This window comes from Talpa europaea (genome assembly GCF_964194135.1).
Source record: "Talpa europaea genome assembly, chromosome: 15".
Lineage (NCBI taxonomy): Eukaryota > Metazoa > Chordata > Mammalia > Eulipotyphla > Talpidae > Talpa > Talpa europaea.
The window spans coordinates 78,380,604-78,397,432 of record NC_140083.1 but is presented as its reverse complement, the minus strand read 5'-3'; the positions used below and the strand labels follow the sequence as shown (position 1 = coordinate 78,397,432).

The 16,829-nt window shown below is 42.6% G+C and overlaps 1 protein-coding gene across 4 annotated transcripts in view; it reads right to left on the bottom strand.

The window, feature by feature from the left end:
• Positions 1 to 16,564, bottom strand: part of SCN8A (sodium voltage-gated channel alpha subunit 8) — a gene marked incomplete at both ends in the record, with an annotated part of 105,817 nt that extends 89,253 nt beyond the window's left edge. For all 4 annotated transcript variants that reach the window (XM_084256346.1, XM_084256347.1, XM_084256348.1 and 1 more), the window contains one exon: positions 16,289 to 16,564. In XM_084256346.1, the coding sequence (XP_084112472.1) occupies positions 16,289 to 16,564 (276 nt within the window). The remainder of the gene's footprint in view (positions 1 to 16,288) is intronic.
• Positions 16,565 to 16,829: the final 265 nt, after the last annotated feature.

Below are 16,829 nucleotides of genomic sequence, written 5' to 3'. Positions count from 1 at the left end.
GCTGTGTCGCAGATGAGCCCTTGAGTGCAATTCAGACACAGAAGGCCACGTCTTGTGTAATTCCACTGACGGGACTGTACACTGCGAAACGGTGAGTTTTCTGGCCTATGAATTATAACTCAGTATAAAACAAAACCCACAAAAACAAAAATATTAAGAAATCTGACATACAAAAAGGCCTAGAGAGAGATACCACAAACACCTGTGCATCCGTCAGTCAACTGAGAAGTAACCCCTTACCAAGCTCCTCCCTCTCTCTCTATTACTCTGGGCACTCCCTCTTCTGAACTCCTATTACACTTGGAGCTTGTGTCTTTCACTAGGTTTTTAAGTTTTGTGGGTCTTTTTAAACATCTTTTTAAAAGATTTACTACACTCTCCTATGCTGGCCTCTCCTGCAGAAGGAAAGCTGCGCTGGTCCTGAGCCACAACAGTCCTGCACTGCTCAGCGGTGTCCTGCTACTTGCTGCTGCCCTGTGGACTGGCCTGGCCGGGGCTGCAGGGAAAGTCTGATCCTAAAGCAGAGGACGCAGCAGACCCTGGTCAGGCTGAAACAGGTCAAGGGCCAAGGTATGATGCTCCCGTATTTTGGCTTCCCAAAGAAACCAACATCCCAGGGCTTCCCCAAAGCCCCTCCCTCTAAAGTACTTGTACTCTCTGTGTTTCTTTAACAGCAACCTCTCTGAAAAATACCAGCCTTTTTAATAACCTTCACATTCAACAGTGGAACATTCCCTTGAAGTAGGAGTGAAGGAGAGGTTATTTTCCTCTATGCATTTCACAAAAGCTCAGGAGAGGGACATTACCTGTCAAAAGGTCACAGCAAAGACCAGTATGTTATGCCAAGTCGACAGTCTCCTTATAGCTTATGTTCCAGATTGAGGTAATTTATTGGCAATGTGGCAGAGAATGAAACTGGTGTGGCGGATGGAAACTGGGGAATGATAAGCTGGAGCCCCTGGGGTACACTCCATAAAGAGCCAAAGCAACAATGAAAGAAGCACTGGCTCAGGTCCCAGGGTCTGAAAACCACCAGGCCTTTTACAAAATCACCTACTTGCCTTTGGAGAAGACAGGCAAGAAGATTTTTAAAAGTAATGCACCTTCTATCTTTCATTTTTCTTTTGGCCATAATGAAAAAATAGGTCTAGAGATGCCCTGAGGGTGTTTCCTATCACGGAATCAGTGCCCACACAGTACTTAAGAAAGTGAACAAATACTTGTATGTCTGAGGCAAGGGTAAAGGAGAGGATACTGGGAAACTGAAATGGTTTGACCTCAGTTGGAGAGAAAGTAGGAGGTAGCTGGGATTCTGAATTAGCCCAGGATAAGCTCACAAGGAGGTCAGAAATACTGAAGGAAACTAGGCATTTTTTGTGAATTTAAAAACACTGGCCTTATAAGTATAAAGATTCTATTAAGGACATTTTATGTATAATGGAGAACTCTGAGAATTAATTTGGGTACTAGATAGTACACAAAGAATAAGTCTATCATCACCCCTTTCTAAATATTTACATGCTATACCTTCATCAAGTATCAAAGAGAAGATCTTTTTCTATTCAAAAAGAAATAAACATCTTGCTCACACTAAATCTCTTGACATGAAGGTGAATCCTCCATTCTTTAAGCAGTACACTACATTACTACAAGTAAACATACTTTATCATTAAAATTGTTAGATTTAGGGCCTCCCCTGTGGTGCAGCGGTTGAGCACTGGGCTGCGAAGCTGCCCGCAGCCTCTGCAGCGCCGGTTCGATCCCCGGCCACTGGGCGAGGGTCCCACATGGCGCGCAGACCTCTCCTGCCGCGCCTGCTGCTCCCCTCAGGAGTGTACTTCGTCCGTCTGCCTGTTCTGCTCCCTGCTCTGGCTCTGGTGAATTCTCTCACTCTCCTGCACTTCTGACTGTACCCAGTGGTTGTATAAATAAATAAATAAATCTTTAAAAAAGAAAAAAAAAATTGTTAGATTTACATGCACTTAATTTATATGCAGTTGTTCATAACTGCATCCTTCGCATAAAACAAGATGTTGTTGCATCAACACAAGCACTCAAAGCTCAGAAAGCTCCCTTGTCATACTGGTGTGCACAGATCTGACAGGAGAGAGAACAGAATGTATTATCGGAGGTTAGCAAATTTCTTTTGTAAAGGGCCCGATAGCAAATATTTTAAGGCTCTGCCGGCCACACAATTTCTTGCAACAAGTCAACCCTGTCACTGCAATGCAAAAATAACACACACATCACATCACATTAAAAAATATTCTTCTTTTGACTTTATCCCAACCATTAAGAATGCAAAAGTCTGTCTTAATTCATCAGTCATACAAAAACAAATGGCAGAGTTGATGTGATCCATGAGTCACAGGAGTTAGGAAACACTAACACAATTCCTGGCCCACCCAGAGGTTCCTATTAAATCATATGTAGAGGACTCTGGGCTCACCAGGATGTGGGAACCCCAAGGTCATCTCTCAGGTCACTAAAACACTTAGGTTCTTTTTCTTTACCTGCTCTATTTATTGTATGGCCTGGTGAGCCATGGCAGTTCTCTGGATCTGATTATTCTTACCTTTAAAATGAGAGAGGGCGCCCAGTGGGCATGCCCAAGTCCTTTCCAGCTCTGACATCTATAATTCCATGATTCAGAGAATACAAAAAAGCACCCAAATTAAGTGCAAAAAAGCAGCAACCCATATTACTGAGGTGAAGGTCTAGTATTATTTATTTGTTCGCATTATATCCTGGTAGAACTCTCCTGAATTAGTTATTTTGTTCCAGCAAGTGAAACTATCAGTTCAGGTCAACCGTGTGAGCTGGGCACTCTCCTGACAACTACTCACGCGGGCAGGGCAGCTTGGAGCAGTCACTCTGCAGGGCTACGAAGCAGGCTGCTCTCCTGCCCTGCCTTCCCTGCCGAGATAGGTGAGGTGGCAGAACCGTGAATGTGGGGAGAGGGAATGAATAGGGATGGCTGTTGATGAGCTGACTTTGAAAAACACATATCTAACAGCAGTTTTAAGCCATACAGATGGCTGATTAAATCTTGGTGATTATCATTAAACTCTGGTTGAGCATCCAGAAAAGATTAGTGTCCTGTTCAACACTGCTTCAAGCCCAGGAGCAGGGAGGAGCTTGTTTTAAGAAAACGACTTAAACAACAATCTGGTGCCTGCAAAGTCCAATAATATTTTACCTAATCTGTCTTAAATTAGATCTTAGTGAAGTGAATGAGTTAAAAGGGAGATTGAAATTGGATTGTGGTTTACTGCCCGAGGGGAAATATCAGCCACTGAATGTGTTTGAGCACAAGGCCCATTAAGAGCGGTGGAACTGCTCGTAACGAGTTATGGCATGGAGTATTAATAAATGTGTCATGCCGGCATAAAATGAGCCTTCTGGAAAGCACTGGCTTTTCATTTCTAATTAGCAATATGGAGCTTGGAGCACATGGTGTAGGAGTATTGCCACTGCGAACTCAGGGTAAGATGTCTTCTCTTTGGGGACTGAGATAAAAGGAGAGGAAAATGAGCAAGGCCAGATACAAGCACATTAGTACACACACCCTAGCACTCTGCAGATGCGACACAATAAACACATAGCCACACCACCACTGCAGCATAGCCGACTTATCAGCATTGCCCACCCTCTGATTTTTTAACCACACAAAGTGCAAATGAAAACACTAAAGGGTATGAAACTATGTTACACGGAAGAGCACTTAATGCAGAGGCGGAGTATATTATAGAAGAGTCTATTATAGAAGAGTCTCGTAAAGAAGCGTCTATTATCCAGCCCCTGGTTTGCTGTGGGGTACGGGGGCCCAAGAGGCTCCCCATACAACCAGGTGTCCCTTTCCTGACAGGTCATCACCTCGATTAGGGCTGAAGCAACCTGCAGGTGCAATCTGATGGCCTTCTGATTATACTGAACACCTTGGGGCCAGAGACTGGGCCAGTATGTAAGGGGGTGGCTGGGAACCAATACCCTCTGGTTATAACTCCTATCGACACTATGTCCCCCAGAGTTTGGAGATGCGCAAACACATCTTTTTTTTTTTTAATTTTATTTTTATATTCCCCATACAATTGCAACCCCCTTATTTTGAACCCAATCCCTCCTTTCCCCGCATCCCCATGCAAACACATCTTAACCTTGGCAACTGCCTGAGCCTCTTGTTTTCAATTGCTTCTCCATCCTTAAATTCTTCCCTCCCTAAACCTAAAATTCCTAAACCTAAAACATGGACCTTTTCCTCCCAGACCTATGAGCCTCTTCTGAACCAGGCAATCAGCCAGTTTACCCAATAATACCTGTTCGCCCCCCCTCCTGGCTAACTCTAATTCTTAATTCTGATACCTTCTTCCACGGGCAAGTCCTCTGTGCCTACCGGCTTCAGAATGTGCATGCAGAGAAGTGTTCTTCCACTCATTAAAAAATACACACACATGTGACCTGAAGAGCAGTGACAACAGCTTCGCTTCCCAACAGTAACCTGGTGTTGCTCTAAGTTACTGTTTACATAGCAGCATTGCAGGTAACAAGTGTCTTCTCAAAAGTTTCCCGTCTCATTAAAGGAAAACAGAGTGTTGAATTGAAACAGATTTTCTCAAACTTAAGAAGCTGTTCAGAAATAAACAACCTACACTGTCAAAATGACCACACCATGCTGAAGAGTCCCGATGCCTTCTCCTTGCTGGTGTTAGCTGGTCCTTCAATTAAAGTCTGTTATACTCCCAAAGTGTGCCAGGAAGGGCTGCAGCGAAAGCACAACTGGCCTGAATTTCCAGAATACCTGAAGCCCAGATGCCCTTAGAAACACAGAACTAAGGCAGGACCTGAGGACACAGTTAATTTTTTTTTTTTATTTTTCATTTAGGCTTGCACTTTTGTCTGAACTATATGGATATTTAGAGCTCTTGTCTCTGTTCCAATTAACTGAGACCTCTGAGCAAATGAGACCTCTAAGTCCTCTACTTATTTTTTATCCCTTGTATGCATGAGCCTATTTGAAGAATTAACAACATTTAACAAGTATCACACATTTATTATGTGGCAGGCACCCTGCAGAGATGCTTTATACATTAGCTGTCTCTCAGCAACCACTCCATGAAGTCGGTTCTATTTTACAGATGATGAAATTGAGGCAGAAAGGTGAAGTGACTTGCCCAAGATCAAACCATCAGGTAGTGAGATTTAGAATTGAATGGAGGCAGCCAAACTCCAACCCTATGCTCTTAATTATCACGCTGTGCTGCAGGTTTTAAAAGCTTCAATACTATTTATCAAATCAAACTCCTCACTTCACAGACAAGAAACCAAGGCCAGGCCACAGAGCTGGTGCAGTGGCAGGAGGGTTCCCAGGCTGGTTCAGGTGTCCTGGCTTCCAGTCTTTTCCACCACACCAGCTTATTTGATCCAATCCCCAGATCAGTGTGGAGGATCTTGTGTCTGATCCTTCAATTCTGGCCAAAAAAAAAAAAAAAAAAAAGAGGCCTCTGCCGGTGCCTCAAAGATCACAGTCGCTGTTTACCTACAATCTTTTCCCAAGCTGAGCTTGGTGGAGATAATGCTAGCACCACATCTGTCTATGGCTTTAGTTTCCAAGTGCTTCTGCATACACATTCTCATTTGGTTCAACCTTGTAACCTCACACCCTCCAACCCACATTTGGAGCCGCTGACACAGTTCCTGCCCACCTGCTTCCATGCTGAGCCAGCGCAACACTGTCCCCTAAGGCAGCAGGCTCTGATGTCCTCGTGGCCACTTCTCACCGTCCTTCACGATGGATTTACTCTCTTAGGGTGCATAGACTGCTCGAGTAGGTAGAGTAGCAGGTTTATTATGTAAAACAGATTAATCCCTCTACTCACCATACTCATATTCTAGAATCTTTTCTCTTAGAAGCATCAGAGCAGAGTGGTTTGGACGCTTTGAGGCCGCAAAGATGTGTATTCAAGACCCAGCTCTGCTGCTTATTAGCTCTCGTCATCTTAGGCAACTTGCTTGGGATGCTATCACTTAAATTTCTTGTTGATAAAATAAGAATGATGATAGAGAGTATCTACTTTATCGGGTTGTTAGGAAAATTAGAGGAAAATTTACAAAAAGTCTTTAATACAGTGCTTGACATAGAATAAGCATTCAATAAGTGTTAGCTTATGCTATCACACAGATTACTGCCACTCCTCCTGCTCTTTGGCTCCTAACATGGGGTGGCCATGAGGAGACTCATCCATTGACATTCACACCCTTGACAAGGCCAGTGGGACACTCGTGCGTAAGCTGGGCTAAGAGTCCAGGCTCTTGAGGAGGGACCTCTGTAACTGCATCAGCTCAAAATGGAATGGGCACTGGGGGGGGGGGTATTCTGGACGCTGGAACTGGGAGAAAATAAACACAGCTCACCAGCTATATCTCCTGTCTTATCAAACCATATACACACTGTAGTCACAACTAAATGCAGTTTTAGACTGTTTAATCTTCCACGCGCCTATCACCTTTGCATGTACTACATACCTGAAATATTCTTTCTTCTATTCTCCAACAGGTGACTTTTTTTTTAAACCATACTTTAAGGTCTGAAGACAGCCCCATTAACTCTCTCAAGCAGAATTATCTTTCCTTCCTGTTGCCTCACAACACTTTGTATTTCCAACAGAGCAGATGACTTAGTACTATCATTTTTGCTGACATAGTAGTATCTCCCAATTGGACTCTGAGATCCTTAAAGCCAGGGATATCTGTCTACTACTGTGACTTTCTCAGCTTATCAAGCAGAGTACATAATACAATGGCTGTCTGGCAGAAAATGGATGGTTCACACATGTTTGTTGAATGTTTGAACAAGTCTCTTAAACATGATGAAATGAATCCACCACCTATAACTATATCCATCTTTCTGATAAGTGTCTAATTGAACCTGTATTATCATATTATCCACCCTTTAGCTCATTCATCCATAAAAGTTCATTAATTTTAGTTTGAAAAATCTTCTCATCTTTTTTATGTCTTAGATATCATGCTGAAGATATAGTATGAAACAAATGAACTAAAAAAGGGATAGTGCTAGCTTTATATTGAGGCAGTGAAAATGGTAGAAAATTATCTAAAAATGGTAACAAAAAAAGGGCCTCCCTGGTGGCACAGGCGGTTGAGCGCTGCGCTGTGAAGCTGTCCACAGCCTCTGCAGCACCGGTTCCATCCTGGCCGGCTGGCGAGAATCCCACATGGGGAAGCAGACCTCTCCTGTCTCGCCCCCTGCTCCCCTCAGCAGCACATTTCGTCAGTCTGCCTGTTCTGTTCCCCACTCTGTCTCCAGTGAATCCTCTCACCCTCCCGCGCATCTGGCCTGTATCCCCGTTCTTGTATAAAAATAAATAAATCTTTTAAAAAAATGATAGCAAAAAATAAAAACAAAAAAATCATTGTATAATATATTCTACAGAGACAGTATGGCATGGTAGAAACTCTGTGTGTTAAATTCACACATCCCTGGAACTGAAACCTGGTTCTACCACATACCAGTTGAGGGAATTTGAGCAAGAAAACTAACATTTCTAAGCCACAATTTTTTTCTCACTTGTAAAAATGTGCAACATTCTACTGAGAACTCCCTAATATTGTTGATCCTCAAGGACTGCAGAAAACTGGGGAGTCAATAACAATATCTCGAATTTGGGTGGTGTCAGCAACTAAAATAACAAATAAAAGAAGTAGGTTTGAGGGGAGAAAAAATGAGCTTAATTTTGAACACTGAGAGACCTGCGGGAAATCCAGAGAGAGAGAGGTCTAGCAAGGTGTTGAATATTTAAGCACTGCAGATATAGATTCAAGAGCACTGAAAGAATGGATGAGATCACTCAGGAAGACAGTCCCTAATGAGAGGAATATGGGCCAAGAATAAGGTGAAGAAAATGAAAGAAAAAAAGAGAAGGGATAGTTCAAGATGTAAGGGAAATTAGGCCAAGGAAGAAAGAGCTGCAAGAATCAAGGAGTAATCAACAGCAGCAAATACAGCACAGAGGTTCAGTGAGATAAAAACTGAAAAAATGTGTGTTTGATTTGGCAAATTGAGAGCAGAGGATTTCTCTTGAGAATGTTAAGAGGGTGAAGATGCAGAGTCAGGCTGTGAGGATGGAGCAGTGGGTGTGAAGTGTGCAGTGCTGATGGGAGTCTAAACGGATACTTTCTAGAAGTTTCAATGGCATGAGAAGAGAGATTAGACTAGCTGGGTATGAGGCTGAGTGAGGGTCCACAGGACAGGAGAGGCTTTGAGTATTTTTACAGGTTGAGGGGAAGGAAATGATATAAGGTGGGGGGGAAGCTTGAAAGCACAGAAAAGAGAGGGAATAACAGAGTGAAATTCTAGAGAAGGTGTAAGCATGGACATGTAAAGCGACAGGGAAAGGTGTTCATCTTGAACAGTAGATAAGGTATCTCATCCACCGTAATTCGAGGAATCACTTATTCAATACACCAAACTTTGTAGTCTCAACAAAGTATCTGGGATTGGAAGGCCTCTTCAAAGCTGATATCAAAAATTCTCCTGCTAGAATCAGAGTTGGCAGAAACTGTCAGATAATGAATGGGCAATCTTAACTCTTGAACTGTGTCAAAGAAGGTTATAAGTAAAAACAATATGGAATGAATTTACAACTCAAGTGAAACTGGAAACAGTAAGACTCATTCCTCTGTATGCTCATGACTCACTGACCTTGACTAAGAAAGGATCTGAAATATGGTTAATTATTGTCAGAAGACGATCAATATCATTGTAGCATTGAGACATTCTCCAGTATTTAAATGGTCATTATTAAATAACCAACTCAACAGATCAATTTTTATTAGAATAAGATTTCATAACCTGTGCCCTGGAGAAACCATCAGACTGATTCCTCAAATAATCAATCAGTGAAGTTTTATGGATGGAGGTGATTAGTTAATAACACGCATTCTAGCATTTGGGTTTAAGTTGTCTCTTATATACTAGGTAGTTCAGAATTTCAGAACCACATCTTAGCACTTGTACAAAGACTGGAGAAGACCTAGGGCTGTTTTCTGGGGGAAATGACAGGTCTATCTGAAGGGACCTCTGTAGTGTGATGCAGAGATGCATTGAGTCCTGCCTACATAAAACCCAAGACTGACAAATTCTCTCAAAGTGACAATACTGGTTCTAAACAACTAGAATATCTGTATTATGGGCCCTTCAAAGATTATGACTTAAAGATTGTGGGTCCTTTTATTTTTTAAAAAAAGATTTATTTATTTATGCATACAAGAGCTGGAGTACAGGCCAGAGGCATGGGGACTGGGGGTGAGAGGATTCACCAGAGACAGAGTGGGGAACAGAACAGGCAGATGTACTGAAATACACTGCTGAGGGGAGCAGCAGGGAGGCAGGAGAGGTCTGCTGCACCATGTGGATAGGTCCCTGGCCGGGGTTCTAACTCATGCTGCAGAGGCTGCGTCAGCTTCATAGGCTGCGTCTTAACCCCTTGCGCCAACAGGGAGACCCTTATGTGTCCTTTTATAGACCTCACAAGGTCTGTGTGAGACGCTGTGTGAGTGAGCCTTTGGTTCTCGTGACTTCTCTAAAGCATGACAACCTTTGAAGTAGCTGCATCATACTATCTTCATTCAGTCACATTATCTGTAATGATTTAATTTCTTTACTTATTTATCTGTCCTCCCCAACAAAAACTAAGTCCCAGAGAGTATAGAGTTGGTTTGTTTTGTTCCCCAGGGCATGACTCAGAGCCTGGACATATGAAAATACTCAATAACAATTTATTAAATTATCAAATGAATGATTGAATCCTCAACTCTCCTCTTAATCCTCCAAATCAATCACAAAATCCTATCCATTTATCTTTATAACAGATCTCTAATTCACTCATTTTCTACTTCTACCTCTATAGTTCAGGCCCTCATTAAGTCAGGGCTGGGCTGTGCCCCAGCTCTGTCCTCTCTGGCCCATGCTACATAGCACCTTCCTAAAACTCAGCTTTGATCATATATCCTGGCTCCATTCAAAAACCTTCAATAGTTCTCTATTATTTGTCAAGTAAAACCAAACTTTTCAGTCTAAGATTGCAAGTCCTCTATGTCAGGAACACAGCTCTCGCATCCCAGCCCACTCTGCAGTCGTATCCCCACAGGACAATCAAACCAGGTACTCGACTTTCTCTAACACTGTCCTGTGCCCTTGTCTTTGAGCCTTGGCCTTTCTGCCTGCAATGTTTCAGTCTATCCCTCTTTTCTAAAAGTGAAGCCCTAATTAAAATAACACTCTTTCTGTGGAGTATATAAGGTGAATTCCGGAACCCTCTTGTGATACATAACATTATAGAACTCCAAGTTATAAGTTACTGAAGGGCAAAGAATGGATTTCTAATCTCAATGCCTTCAGCAACTTACATATAGGTAGTAGTCAAGAAATTGTTGATAAATGTAATTATACTTTATAATGGGCAACCCAAATGACATTCCATTTCAGCTTTTCTCATTTCCTTCACAGCTGGTTAATACAGGGAGGGTAACACAATTCAAACAACCAAGAAAGAAGCAAAACACTTAAAAAAGGTAGACATGACAGGACAGCTTAGACTATGCATCACTAACTTCCTTTATACACTCTACACTGTGCATCAATAAATCAAGAAGAGATTCGAGCAGCAGGTAGAAGCTGCAACCTAATGCTCTTTGTTTATAAGGTCATTTTTAAGATTCTACAAGATGAGTGCTAAGAGCAGTGGTATTTAATAGTTATCCTGCACTCTGAAAATATTACTAAGATTCCAGAAAGCCTATTTCCTGATCTACTTCCTCAGTCCCTAAAGGAAACATTCTTTGGGAAAGGAAAAGACATATCAGTAATTAGCCTTTGTCCCCCTGGAGTTCAATTCATTTTAGTAGACGAGAAAATTTTTCATTAGAAAAAAAAAAATAATGTCACCTTTTCTGTTCAAAGCACTTAGAAAAAGTACATGGTGTTTTCATATGCAGTATCTCTTAAGATCAATTAACACACTCAACAAATATTAACTAGCACTTTCTACAGGCAGGCACTATTCCAGCTGATAAGTACCCAAGAAAATAAACAAGTACATACATTATATGCCAGGGACTGCTAAGCACAATGGAGAAAAATGAAGCAGGGCTGGGGCGACAAACTTTGTTTCATACGGGGTAGTCAAAAAATGATCTTCACACCAACCCTGTAAGATAGTTGGGAAATTAACGATTGGCATAACCTTAATTTTCTAGACTGGGGAAACTGAGACCCTGAAAGGTTAAGTGACATACCTAAGACCACCTAGAATTAGATAAGGGTGGGATCAGAAACCAAGATTTCTCAACTCTAGGCCTATTGCTAAGGATATAAAAGAGGGATGGTATAATTAAATTCCTTTCCCTCTAGAAAATGATACTTGGGACAATATCATTAATCCATTACCCTGAGAACAGCCTCCCTCACATTAGCTTTCAAGAATTTGCCTCCGTTTGTCTGGTGAATAAAATAAACATCATTTTGTTTTCTTATACTGCTGCAAAATGATTTTTTTTAAACAACAAAAGCAAAGAGATTTAAAAAATATGTAGTTTTATTTGAGATGGAATGCAGCATCTGGGCTTACTGTGCAAAAGCAGGCAATGCACCACCTCATTAGCAATCCTTCAGATCACACCTGATGAACATAACCTCTCCCTTAGGAATCTGTCTCTGCTCTGCCCACCTGTTGAGAGCCTGTGAAAATAGACTTGGCAAGCATTTTCTGCCAGGAGCTCATGGTGCATGCATGTGTGTGCACCTGCGTTATCACCCAGACTTTTTCATTTGAAGAAGCTGATGGCAACATTAGTGAGGTAAGAGAAAACTGGAAACAGTGCTGGAAACAGGTTATCCAGCCACACCTAATCTGAGTTTAACCTAAAACCCACTTTTTTTTTAAAAGATTTATTTTCCTAAAGATTTATTTGTTTATATAAGCACTGGGGTACAGACCAGAGGTGCAGGAGGGTGAGAGAATTCACCAGAGATAGAGCAGGGAGCAGGACAGGCAGATGGACTGAAAGCACTGCTGAGGGGAGCAGCGGGAGAGACAGGAGAGGTCTGCTGCACAATGTAGGTCTCTCCCTGGCCGGCCAGGAATCGACTGGTGCTCTAGAGGTTACAGCTTGGGCCTCCCCGGTGGTGCAGCGGTTGAGCGCTGGGTTGCGAAGCTGCCTGCAGCCTCTGCAGCACTGGTTCGATTCCCGGTTGCTCCCCGGCCACCGCAGGAGGGTCCCACATGGCGCCCAGACCTCTCCTGCCGCCCGCTGCTCCCCTCAGCAGTGTCCTTCGGTCCTTCTGCCTGCTCTGCTCCCCGCTCTGGCTCTGGTGAATTCTCTCACCCTCCCGCGCTTCTGACTGTACCCAGTGCTTGTATAAATAAATAAATCTAAAAAAAAAAAAAAATAGAGGCTACAGCTAGCTTCACAGCCCTGCGCTCAGCCCACTGCACCACCGGGGAGGCCCAACCCACTTCTTTTTTTGTGGGACCCTCGCCGGCGGCCAGGGAACGAACCCGCGCTGCAGAGGCTGCAGGCAGGCCTCCAGCCCAGTGCTCGAGCCGCTGCGCCACCAGAAGAGGCCCCCAACTCACTTCTTATAGATTGGGCTAAAGATCTTAACGTGTTACAGAAATTCAGGAGAAGGAATCAGTTTTAGTGCAGGACAATCAAGTCAGGCTATAAGGAAGAGCACTCAGGTTGTATCTGGCCGAACAGGTAGAGTATCAGCAGGTAAAGCTGAGGAGGCGGGGTCACCAGAGGGCAGGGGCACCAGAGGGGTCACCAGAGGGCAAGCAGGGGCACAAAGGGAACAAAGTGGTTTGCCACATCCAAAACACGCAATAGGCATGAATGTGTGCAGGGAAGTGATTACCAGGCTTTTCTGCCCTCCTGCCATTAGCATTAATGACGGATCCCTGCGGTCCTGAATGCGTGCCTGACAGCAGGCACCTGGAGTGGGGTGTGGGCCTACGTAGGTGGGCGCACCTGGGCGGAGACTGGGCTTATAAGAGCGGCGTCACAGGGAACCAGCAGAATGAGAGCAAGAAAAGAACTAGAGAATGAAAGAGTAAGAGAGGAGGAGACCACGAGAGAACACAGGTGAGGCCAGGAAGAGTGAAGATTCGCCCGGGGCTGGGAGGCCTGCCAGCCTCCAGGGTCCCCAGTCCCCCTGCCTGCCAAGTACTTGGTAAAAGCTCAATAAAAGCCTGAAAAAGCCACCGAGGGCTCCAGGATTCTCCTTTACCCGTCTGCTCGGATCACAGAGATCCTGCTCTGGGTCTTCCTGCCCCTACAATGTGAAATACAATTAGAAACATACAGAACCAACTATTTTACATATATTTTAGGTTTACATATATTTTACATATATTTAAGGAAACTGAAGCTCAGAGAGCTACAGTTATTTGGTCAAGGGCAAACAATAGGCAACAGTAAAATTAAATTGAAAGGTTTTATAGTACCAGTTAGGTGCTCAGTTTACTATAACCGTTCTGCTGGTGGGCTGGGGAACTGGGGAAGGTGGAAAATAATCTTCCTCTAAAAATAACAGTAGGTGGAGCAGTTTAGTACACTACCGCCATTTAGCAAAGAAAATAAGTTCTATTTTGCAAGAATTAAGGCAGCCCTTGAGAAAGGTAAGCAATGTCCTCTTAAAGTCATTTCTGTTCTCAGAACTCTTTGATTTGTGGGTTAATTCCCAGTGTGCTTCCTTGTAGGGGAGACCTTGCTAATTTGGCTTAGTGAAAGGCCTAATTCATAAGAAGTACTAGTGATGCCAATAAAGATTTGCAAGTAAACTGGATAAGCATATTATTTTTAAGCAACTGTAAAACTCTTAAACTACCATTAATACTTTTAAAATGCTATTAATTCTTTCTTGTCACAGTAGTAAGTTTGATTGTTTTGTAATCATCAATAATAAGCATTTTTCAACATGACGGTATAGTTCACAGTTTTAAGAAAAGGACTGCAAAGAAAAAGTGCGATGTAAGTTCTCCTTTCAGGAGTTATATAAGGTCGTGATTAGGTCAAAGGTTACCGTCAGACTTTCCACCAGAACAGCTAGTCTCCTTACCATCAACATCTGGTCTACCCAAGAAGGGGCCCATCAGGACGAGACCTACCTCTTTGGGTCCTCACTTCCAGTTGAGGCATTAGGAATGGAAGAGGCTGTCTAGAGGACAGGAACTTGGTGAAAAGGTATGCAAAGGAAAATTGCTCTGACAATGAATAGTCTGTATAATTTTCACACATTAAATCAGGTTTCAATAAAGGAAACTGAATTTGCATTTGAGTTGAAAAATAAATAGCTCAAATAAAAACAAGAGACTTATGCCAACTGAAAGGCCAGAGTCCAAAGAGTTTTACCTATGTGCTTATTGGTGAAACATAATCTAAATAGGTACAAGCTAAAACCTGTGGTTTTCCTAAGATCACAGATGCATGATAGGAAAGGCGTGGGAAATATGTATCAAAGTATATTTTCAAATTTTAGAATGAGCGAAATACTTTTCTAAAAACAGCCCAAGATTTCATGCTCCCTTACTCACTAATGCAGAAAGTTTAACCTTGCCTTCCCCCCTCAAACCCACCCCCCCACTAGCAAAGGCCAAGATAAAAAAAGAGTTCAAAAAAAAGAAAGCAAATATGGAAATGAGTTTATGAAAACTAGCCCCAAAACTTGTTATTTGAAGTCTTTAGAAATCCTCTCCAACTTCTCAGTTTCTAGATGAGAACATTTAGGCCCAGAGATGTTTGAGAAGTTTTTATTTTATTTTTATTTATTTGTTATTTTATTTATTATTTATTTTATCTTATTTAATTTATTGTATGTACTTATGTTATGTATTACTTCCTTGCCCCATAAATTTGTAGTACCTTGAGCAATACACATAATAAAAAAACTATAAATGTGGCGAATTATTATAGAGCCAGGATTTCTTATTTCCAGTCTTCTATTCTTTATACCATATCATGCTTTGTCCCTTAAACTTTTACAACTCCCAATGGAAGAATCAGGCCGCTACTTCCACTTTTTCCTATTACGGAGTTGTCAGGAGCTGCAGCAGAAGCACACGAGTGACGAGCTAACTCGTGTGTTCGCCATCTTAGATGCTTTGCAGCCCTGGACTAAAAATGCCTCCACAGCTACAGCTCAGTCAAGTGATCTATTGATTGCATCTCTGTCCATCCTGTTACTAAGCCAAAGAGACTTAAATCTCTTTTTCTAAAATAGACTGAAAGGCAATTTAGTTAAAAGTAGTTTATAAGGCAGTTTGGTTAATAAAGGCTTTATATTTGTAAATATAAATTTAATATTTAAATATTTTAAAATATCTGATACTTAAATATTTAATCTTTATATTTGTAAATATATAATTAAACAAAGCCTTTCCCTCCCATCAGGAAACACCTACCAATTTAATTCTTTAAAAGACATGTGTCAAATGAGAGATCCCTAAAATGGTGTCAGATGTCAGCGGTCAGTATTTAGTAGCTAATTACTTGGCTGGTGGCTTTGCCTCCCCACTTGCCGACTTGTTTCAAAAGATAAACAAGAGAAAGCAACCCAAGGTCTGGTCAAGTATTTGCTAGGGGAGTCTGAAACTCTTGGTCAAATGATCAATATTCCCTTCACTCATGCTCCTGACTAGCAGGAATAACAGATCTGAGTCTAATCCAAGCATCAGTGTTGGTTCAACCCAGACGGTGGGTAACAAAGCCAGAGACCCGAGTCCCTCTTGGCTGGGCCAGCTGGTTGCCCTGTTTCATCCCTGCTCCTGCACCTATGTTCTGACCTCACAGGGGCTGGAGAAGAGTACAGATGCACTGTCTCTACTACATTACAGTAGTTGTTGTTGATGTGGCTATAGTGCTATCATCTCTATACTTAAAGACAGGATCCCGAATGTGTGTATGAGAGAGATTCTACAGGGCTGCACCATCCTTTGCTATGCCATCCTTCTTGGATTCTTATGAAATAGTTGCATTTCATTTATGTCCTTTTTTCCCCTGATGGGGTTTTATTAACAGAGCTGAGAAGTGCAATACCCACAAATGACCCTTCACAGCGATCAAATGGAAAAATAATCCCTAGAAACCAGAACTGAAACAGGTTAGCTACTTATCCGAGCTTTGGCAAAGAAACATGGTTCTTCCCCATCTCCCCTAAGCCTGTCAGGACAGGGTAGTGGAAGCTGCTCCTGCTGCTCCTCCTCCAACTCACTTTCTGCGTCAAATAGTATGGGTCAAAGTCCTCCAGGGGAACTGCGACCAGGCCTTGTGGGATGTCCCCATAGATGAAAGGCAAACTCTTCCCTGCTTCCAGGTCACTGTTCGGCTTGGGCTTGCTGTCCTCATCGTCTTCCCGATGACTGCCATCTGCCTTTGGTGGTTTCTTGATCTTACTCTCAGCAATGCGCCTCTCGATGTTTGCCAGTGACTCAGGGGTGAAAGGCTTGAAACTATCAGGGCCTGGTGGTGCAAGCAGCCGCGCTGCCATCTTCTCATCCTGCAGCAGCTTCGTTAGTTATGCTGCGTCCAGGACAGGTCAGCTCTGAAAGAAAAAGCAACACAGAATGAACCACTGCCACTGTTCTAAAGAGGTGGAACTAGCCTAGCGCTCTCTCAACCTGTACTCACAGCCTCTGTAACACACTTCTCCCATGACATGGCTGTTTTCTGTGTTAGTTAATCTATGGGATGAACGAGCTAGGTGATGTTTATAACCACCCCTCAGGGGAATGATCCGTCAGGGAGGTCAAAAG